Here is a 9103-nt window from a genome sequence, read left to right on the forward strand (position 1 = left end):
GTGCTCAAACCTCAGTATCCAGGCGGTTTAGGTGTAGGTCTCAATTTAGCTGCGTCTCCGTAGATTCTACACGTTCTCCCTGTGTCTGTGTGGGTTTCCTCCAAGTGCTCTGGTTTGTATGGAAAGATATTCTGAGTTGCATTTTCTACATGTTAAGCTTAAAAAAAAAGTAGAAGCCATTGATTTTCATGAGTAATACTAAGCTTACAAATGATTTTTTTCAGTGGATACAAGCTTACTAGAATGGCATTCATTGAAAACAATCACGTTTTAGTCGTCATCGTTTCTCAAACATATTACCAAACTGGCTACTGGAATAATTCAAACCAGGTACGTGTCAGAGCATGTCCGGTTCATGAAGCAACCAGGTGGGGAGCAGCAGTGGCTAAATCTGCATCAAGTTTTATTTCTTTTCCTCATAAGTGTTACTAGTAAGGGGGGTGCGGTGGCGCAGTGGGTTGGACCACAGTCCTGCTCTCCGGTGGGTCTGGGGTTCGAGTCCCGCTTGGGGTGCCTTGCGATGGACTGGCGTCCCGTCTTGGGTATGTCCCCTCCCCCTCCAGCCTTACGCCCTGAGTTGCCGGGTTAGGCTCCGGTTCCCCGTGACCCCGTATGGGACAAGCGGTTCTGAAAATGTGTGTGTGTGTGTGTGTGTGTGTGTGTTACTAGTAAAAAAGACAATGACACCCAAATGACTCTTTCGTGATAAACACCCGCTGCAGTTCAAGCAAAATTTCAGAGCAAAGTACATTAAAAACAATTTAAATCAAAGCTCTCAAACCTCTCTCAATTCTCACACCTAAATATAACTCCCGAAAGTTGAAAATTTAACTCGTATACAGTGATCTCTCAAGTTTCTTTCACTCCAGAAGGAAAAGGTCAGAAAGCAAAACTGACGCCAACATCGCCTGTCTTTCTAAAGTTCTCCTATTCCGACTTGGCCGCACCTCGTGCTCGTTTCCTCCCGAGCGAGCCGTGCGGACGTGGCCAACTTCAGCTTCCCGTCTGTTACAGTACAGTACAAGAGCAGTGCTCCTCATCTGAAATTGAACCAGCAACCCTCAGGATACATGTTTATGTTGTTGAGTTTCCTCTGCTGCTCTCACGTAGACGGCTCTGGTTTCATATGCACACAACGTTCCCAATGCAAGCGGATCGAGAGCAAGGCTTCAAACCCACAGCCAAGGCCACAGCCTGGGAGCTCTTAGATACCGCGAGTCCTTGCTAAGCTGCCGCGCCAAAGTAAGCTGGCATTCCGACACCAAGTACTTGTTGCCGCAAACATTAGGAGTCAACCCAAAGCTGGCTTATGGATTATGTGCTATTGCCAGCTGGAGGGAATTAACAGAATACATCTTAAGAGTTCAAGTTTACTGTTGACACATATACTAGGCAGTAGGTGTGCAGAGCGCACTACAAAACCCCCGCTTGCGGCTCTCCAGGTAACAAGGTTTACTATTATGAAGGTAAGAGACACAGACAGGCAAGCAGGCGCAATAATACAGATTCACACAATAACAGACAGCAGGAAATGAACATATAACTGTTATGAATTACAGTATATACAGTATAGAAAGTCAGTTTCACTGTAGAAATAAATATTTATGAATAGTAAAAATAAATATGGAAAAAGTAACTGGTGGGGTAAGAAAATATATATTTTTGTTTAAAATGAGTGGAGATCACAAAACAAAAGCATATAAACGAAGAAATGATGGAAACAAAGCCCGCCTTCGCCTGACTCCCGGAAGTGACGTCATTACGTCTTCGCGTCTGTCTACGTGGCTGAACGGAACGTAGAGGCGGCGGAGGGAGAGGAGTGAAAGTGTCGCCGATGTGTGTGAGGTACTTTAAATACACACACACTTGCCTCAAGGCATATTTTGTCATTTTGTTGAAATTCGTCTTCTGTCGCGAAAATGTGTGGAGTGACTTTGAAAGCGTGTGCTTGGACACTTCAGTTTGTCCGGCCGGGTCCGAATTTCATTTGCCTCAGTCGAGACGAGAGTCAGACTGAGTGTTTTACTCGGTAGCGGAGCGCGGAGCTGCTCGTCTCGTCGGGTTCGTGCTGCCTCAGCAAACAAGACACAGAGTGTAGTAGCGCAGGATCTGCCTCTTGTTGCAGCCTGCAGGTGTGTAGTAGTAGTAGTAGTAATAGTAGACAAGACGGTGTGTTTATTGTGTGTAATAGCGGGAGCAGGACGAGCGAAGCTGACGGAGCTTTCCCTCATGTCATGATGATAATGATTTCGCCGGACTCAGTCAGTCGCTTCTTTTCCGCTCATCTGTCAATCATTGATGATTGTTGTGGTGTCGTGACTTTAGAGCAGTGCTTGTGTTTACGCTTTGTTTGTACACTTATTCTGGTGCCTGCAGAGTCAGTAACGCTTGTTTTCTTTTCCAGTTCACGCTGTGTCGGTATGATGGACTGTGAGAAGAATGCAGCGCTTCTCACAGTGTAGAATAAATTAGAAGAGAGACATCCTCTTACTGGTTGTGAGTAGGTAAGAATCCATAAACAGTTACAGTGCGAGTTACTGTCCATAGACAGTGTATTTCTGAAAGGAGAACAGTTACAATGTAATTTAATGCCTGTAGTGTCATAGTTGGGTGCAAATTAGTATGTCTAACAAATGTTTTCCTGGTGTCTATCACAAGTGTGTGTGTGTGTGTGTGTGTGTGTGTGTGTGTTGTTTTTGTGCAGTGACACAATGACAGGGAGAAGCCAACAGGCTGCATTTCAGCCGGCAGCAACGACACAACCTTCCAACGGAGGCCACGTGTACACGTTTGGAAACGGCCTCGTGTCAGAAAATGAGTTTTCTGAGGAGGATGGAGAATCCTATGAGCTTCGTCCCAGGGGCAGGGAGAGACTGAAGAGGAGCGCTTCCAGGGACAGGATGGATGACATTGTGTATCTGGTGCGGGATATCAAGGAGGGAGACACCTTAAACGCTATTTCTCTGCAGTACTTCTGCTCGGTAATGACCGATACCCTCTTTGTCAGTTATCAGTTTGTGGACTGAGGTTGTGTCATTGTGTTGGTGAAATTGAAGTTGTCAACCCAAAAAGCCCAATAATGTGCTGTAAAAATTCTATGCTGTTTTAATGTTAGTAAATGCTGTTGAGAATACTTTGCATCCCATAGCTCAAAAAAGTTGTCATGTGAGACTATACAAGCTCATTTTTCTTTAAAAAGGGACCCTTTACCATTGTCTCTTATGCTTTTGTTTTTAATGTCAACAGTGCTACCGCAAGATTAAAAACTGGTCAGATATGAACGTGTTTTCTTCAGATTGGATGGCCTCGTGGTAGATTCTCATTCTCTTCTTTCCTTGACTTCTTCCTAGGTTTCTGTACTGATGATGCCTTTTTTGTGTCGTGTGCTCAGCGCAGTGTTTGAAAATACTCTGTTACACAGGTGGCAGATATCAAAAGGGCCAACAACCTTCTGACTGAGCAGGACTTCTTTGCGCTGAGAACCATCAAGATCCCAGTGAAGAAGTTCAGCATCCTGAGAGAGATTCATGGCACAGCCGTGCTGAAGCCAGGTGTTTCCGCTGGAGAGCGGCTGCTTTTTGGTGGGCTTGGGCCTGACGCCGGAGCAGAAACATCCTCCTCATCCTCCACAGAGAGTGTGGGTAGCTTCCTACAGGAGAAGGACAGGGACATAGAGCAACTTGTCAAGTTCACGGATCCAGCAAGGGGAAGCCTTAATGAGGTTGTCTCATCCCTTAACCCACAGCGGGCTTCAGTGGACCCCGATCGTCGGCCAACCCCCCGAAAGGACCCTTATTACGGGGCTGACTGGGGTCTGAGGTGGTGGATGGCAGTGGGTATCATGCTTGTGGTTGGTATAATCACCCCTGTGTTCTACCTGCTTTATTATGAGGTGCTTATGAAGGGTGACGTTAGCCACCACGCCTCCACAGAGACCCAGCGTCCACAGCCCACATAGCCTGCTGGGTTGAAGGCAAGGAAGCACCCTGTGAGAACTGAAGCTTGCCCATACTTTGCCCCTTCCTCCATGAGGACCACACATTGTGAACTATAGAGATTTTGAAGCATTTAAGTGCAATCATGACTTTGTAGACTAGATAATCTTTTTAGAATATCTTTGACAAAATTGATCTCAGCTTCTAGAGACACAAGTGGGACATTGTGGAAGTCTATTTCATCCTTTACCTACACTTCTGTGGAAGGAGATTTTTTGGTCATTCCCCCCCTTTTTTTGGGGGGGGGGGGGTCATTCTCTGCATTGCTGCCTCCAGGTCAATTTTCAGGAATATATATATTAATTCTCTAATTTATTCAACTGAAGTCCTTGTATTATTTGTGTACTTACAGTATCAGTATCGATTTGAATTTTTGCTGTGAATTGCATCCCCATTAACAGCAACATTTCCTCAGTTAAAAAGGATGCTCTTCTTGTCCAAGGGCATGTTTATGAAATGTGAAATGTATTGCATGGTTCTCTAATGGCTAACTTTTAAAATTGTGATTTATAGATTGGCATTTGTTTGTATGTATGTTACTTTTTCAGTATGTGCCTTCCCCTGTGGACTCTTAAAGAGCTTAATTAGATTGAAAAGAAATAAAATCTATTTTCAATAATCTCTATTGTATGGTGCCTGGGCTGTTTGGGTGAAGGTTCTAGTTCTGCTGAGTCTGTGCAAAGTTTTCATGTTTTCTCATTGTGTTTGTGTGAGTTTCCTCCTGTAGTTTGCACACATTCATTATTCTGAAATGTGTGTAGTGTGTGTGTGTGTCACTTCGTGGGTGTGGTTGCACTGCAATGGACTGCCATCCCATCTGGCCTGTGTTGCCTGGATGGGCTCTGGATCACCAACACTTAAGGAAAGGGTGAGTACCCCCTGTTTAAAGCTCCAGGTGTTGCTTAGAGTTTATAGAAGCAGCCTCTCTGTGCTTTCACTGTGACCAAGCACTTGTGCTATAGGTACATGAGTTCCATAAACGCAAAGTGGCTATGGGAAAATATGGAAGAGCCTTATTTTCCATTCACGTTTTTAATTGTCTGTTCCAAGAGCCATTGGAGACTGGCTCCACAGAATTATGACACCAACTGTGTGGGAGGTGCTGTGGAGAATTACTGGGACTTAATGTGACCCTGAGAGCAAAGCACATTTGATACACATAGCCTACTAGCACAGTACTAAGGGAGTGTTAGACTACGTTTTTTGTCCATTTTAAGAGGAAAATTAAGACTTGGAGCTTGTATGATAAGGGATAGTAAAGGGAATTTTCTCATTTTTAATTTTGTTCAGTTAACGAAATATTTAATTTTTTGTTTGGGGCGGAGCTATATGATATTTCCGGCGCTTGTCAACACTTCCGTTGTTAACGCGAAAGCGTTCGGCGGTTAAATATCGAGTGATATGATAGGCGACAATTCTACCCAATCACAACAAACGTACTACAACTTGGTGACGAACACCAGCCAATCAGAAACACAGCAATGACCGGTTCCGGAAACGGGTTTGTTTTTAACTCGTGTTGTTTGTAGAGGCGTTAAAAATTTTCTTCCCTGGGAAAATATAACAATGAGTTTGTCGATGCGGTAAGTACATAAGGATTAGGTTTGTAGAAATGATAATTTGCGTTAACTTCCCAGAATGTATCTTACTTTGCAATAACTACTACTGACTAACGGTTTAGCTAGTACGAAATTCATTCGAGTACACAGCTGAACTCGCTCGTTTTCTTTATTTCTTTTAATAATAAACCTGGGGCCTGCGAATGCATGCTATCTAATGCTGTAGACTAGTCGACTCCTCTCTCAGTCTCTGTGGTACTTAGTCGGTTGGATTGGTTTTTCGTGTCTTGCTGCAACAGAGCCGTATATTATTATATATTATTGCAGCCAGGCGAATTCAAATTTTAAATATAACTTCTTAACTTTCCATCACTCCTGGCCCATGTTTTGGGGAATAACAGGTGCAGGAGCAGGCTATAATGTATTACATTCCTCCCCTCCCCACGCCGAGACTATAATTTTAGCAAAAAAGCGAAGGACGAAGTTTCAATCTAATTCTTACATTTATTAATTTATTAAAGTGTTCTTTCTTGCCATTGTTCTGAGGGCTGCCACGCAAAATTTCGTTGTATTGCATGCAATGACAAATAAGTAAAGTATCTCATCTCATGTTGAAATGCATGCTTGTGCCTAATGTGTCACGCAATGTTGCAGGAGCGAAATTGCAGCGGACAGAAGTAAAAGAAAGAAGAAGAGGGAACTGAGCGAGGAACAAAAGCAAGAAGTCAGAGAGGCATTTGACCTCTTCGATACTGATAAAGACAGAGAAATAGACTATCACGAGTTAAAGGTGAGCCTTTTGTTCCTGTGCTCCGACAGGTATTCCACAGGTGCATTGTGACTGCTTGTGTTGTGTTGTGTTTGACTCCCCTCCGCCTCATTCCCAAGGTTGCCATGAGGGCTTTGGGGTTTGACGTGAAGAAAGCGGATGTGCTTAAGATATTAAAAGATTACGACCGGGAAGGAAGTGGGAAAATTACATTTGAAGATTTTAAGGAAGTGGGTAAGTGATGCAGCTCCAGCTGTGTGAAGGACTGCAGGCACTACAGCAAACTGGCACAACATCTTCCAAAAGACCTGAGCTTCCTCAGAAAGTGAAGGCATCTCTGGCCCATATGGAGCCCCATTGTTGTCAAGGTGCAGATGTGTACAGAAAGTAAGATGTAGACTGCGAGAACTGTGTTACAAAATGGCATATGGAGAAGTGGGTTCACATCTTACGAGGGATGCCACTAGAATTCAGATTATACCTCCAGCTTTATGGTTGGAGAATTCATCACGTGAGATGAGTGTGAGGGCCCTGCCAGCTGAGCTATGACATTACAGATAATGAAATGTAAGGTTTCTCTCACGGTTGCTTTCAATGCTTTGTAGTGACAGACAAGATTTTGGATCGAGATCCTCAGGAGGAGATTCTGAAGGCTTTCAAGTTGTTTGATGATGACGACTCTGGGAAGATCAGTCTGAGGAACCTGCGGCGGGTGGCAAGAGAGCTCGGCGAGAACATCACAGACGAGGAGCTGCGAGCCATGATAGATGAGTTTGATGCAGATGGAGATGGAGAAAGTATGCAGTGTTAACAGCTTGTTGTGGGGGAAGAAACTAGAACCCAAGAGTAAAAGTGCAAGGCTTCCACTTACTGTGGCTTCTTGGGCAATAATAGGGCAGCAGGTGGCGTAGTGACTATGGGAGTAAACTTGCGATTTGAAGGTCCCTCTTAGAATCCCCTTTCCTACTGTTGTACCCCTTAGTCAAGGTACTTACCTCAGTTGTCCCAGGAAGAGTACCCTGTTGTAAAAGTGGGTCAGTTGCTGTAAAGTTGCTAAGTAAAAGTATGTTTTGTTGAACACTGATGTGATGAAAATAGGCAGTGAAATTGAAAGTCGTGTTGGGATTTGTGAAAATTTGTGACTCCACTATTTGTAATGTGTGTAGTTTTACTGGTACCGCTTTGTTTTTATTCATTCCTCAATGTGCTCATTTCTCAATGTCTTTCATGCTCAGATGCAGGAGTTGCTTCAGTGGCAGCTGAAAATTCTAAGGTGGGATTTTGATTGTATGTTTTCTGTCACTTTCTCTTCCAGTAAACCAAGAAGAGTTCATTTCCATCATGATGGGACACTCCTGAAGTAGATGGATAACAGCGTGGATGTGAAGCTCCATCTGCATTTTGCTCTTTTTGCAACAGATACAGATGGTCAGAATGAACCAGTTGTCAGGACTGTTTGAGCTGGTTACCTAAAGATTTGGATGTCCTCATGTTTTGGACTAATTTCACCTTTAATTGGTTTAAAATACAGTGTTTTGTACGTTTGCATAGTCAGATGATTTAAATTAGTGTGATAGTCAAACCTTATTTTTCATATTTCACTGTGCATTTTGCACATTACATGGGTTTTGCAGTAGTAAATGTAAGTTTTGCCATCTCCAAAGCTTGCGATTACATAACCTTACAGATTTCACTGGAGAGGAAAATTGATCTCTGTGAAACTTCTGTCGTATCAAACATGGGCCTTAATTACCATCCTGGCTTTAACGGTACTGAAGTTAAACATTGTGAAACACTGTGTAATGTATCACTTGAAGGTTTTTCTAAGTGAATATACTATAGTTTTGTATCATATCTAGTTTTGGAGGATTATAATAAAACATGAAGATTCATTAGCTCTGGACCAATTAAAAAACAACAAAAAAAAAAAAACAGGTTGCTTTAGCAGGACTTCATAGGACAAATAATGTTTTGTGGTTCTTAAAGGGCAAATCCTCGCACAGGTTACAGTGACTCAAATAATAAATGGGCAAATATTTGAGAAATACTGCAATTGCCCACTAAGGAGTTGTGCCCAGCAAATGTACAGAAGAGTGAGAAAATGAACCACTAGATGGAGATATTTTCCAAATTTTTGCAGCAGATTTTCATTGAAGCTTCATTTTGGGGGTAACAGTTTTTAAAGAGAACCGTGAGACTGTGGCTGTGTGTCTTGGCAGTCAAATAGATGGTTTACTGTTACAGGCTTTTTTTTTTTTTTTTTTAAAAACTTCTGTTAAAAGCTGTAACTATATTATTTTAATACCTAAAATTCCTTTTGGCTTCCAATAACACACTGGTCTTGACATTTACTTCTTAATCCAAACCTTTCAAATCATTTGGTGGCAAGTTAAATCTTTGCATTGAGAGTCATATATCTGGGTTTGGCATGCAGGAAATTTTAAACCACAGCGGGCCTAAGGTTGCTGTTTTTTTAAATGAATTTTGCATTGAAATATAAATATGTAGTTATGTGCAAACACAAATTTGAATTGCAGGGAAAATCAGCTAGCAAAACCCCCTACAGTTTCTTAATCAGGGACACATTTTAGGTAATTGAGAAGAAATGTTGCTTTTTATGAAAAATCGTGGAGTCCTTAGGCACTTGCTGCATCAGAATTTCAGAAGAAACCAGCAAACAAGTTGTGAATCTGCGGCTGGCCTTTGCTGTGTTGTGCCACATGGAATTCTTGTCATCTAATACAATATCAGTGTTGTGTCACTTTACATTAAAAGATACA

The 9103-nt window shown here is 42.6% G+C and overlaps 2 protein-coding genes across 3 annotated transcripts; both read left to right on the forward strand.

The window, feature by feature from the left end:
* Positions 1-1770: 1770 nt before the first annotated feature.
* lysmd3 (LysM, putative peptidoglycan-binding, domain containing 3) lies at positions 1771-4226 on the forward strand. 2 transcript variants are annotated; one of them, XM_018745091.1, is made up of 4 exons: positions 1771-1845; positions 2405-2504; positions 2705-2981; positions 3422-4226. In XM_018745091.1, the coding sequence occupies exons 3-4, from the start codon at positions 2712-2714 to the stop codon at positions 3956-3958; spliced, it is 807 nt and encodes a 268-aa protein (XP_018600607.1). In that variant the 5' UTR covers positions 1771-1845; positions 2405-2504; positions 2705-2711; the 3' UTR covers positions 3959-4226. The 2 variants fall into 2 exon arrangements, with proteins under 2 accessions (XP_018600607.1, XP_029108893.1); XM_029253060.1 differs by lacking the exons at positions 1771-1845; positions 2405-2504 and having other exon boundaries at positions 2512-2981.
* Positions 4227-5449: 1223 nt separating this feature from the next.
* On the forward strand, positions 5450-8838 carry cetn3 (centrin 3). Its single transcript, XM_018745092.2, has 5 exons — positions 5450-5578; positions 6209-6344; positions 6443-6557; positions 6929-7120; positions 7639-8838. The coding sequence occupies exons 1-5, from the start codon at positions 5562-5564 to the stop codon at positions 7680-7682; spliced, it is 504 nt and encodes a 167-aa protein (XP_018600608.1). The 5' UTR covers positions 5450-5561; the 3' UTR covers positions 7683-8838.
* The last annotated feature ends 265 nt before the right edge of the window (positions 8839-9103 follow it).

Source organism: Scleropages formosus, chromosome 6 (genome assembly GCF_900964775.1).
Source record: "Scleropages formosus chromosome 6, fSclFor1.1, whole genome shotgun sequence".
NCBI classification, from domain to species: Eukaryota; Metazoa; Chordata; class Actinopteri; order Osteoglossiformes; family Osteoglossidae; genus Scleropages; species Scleropages formosus.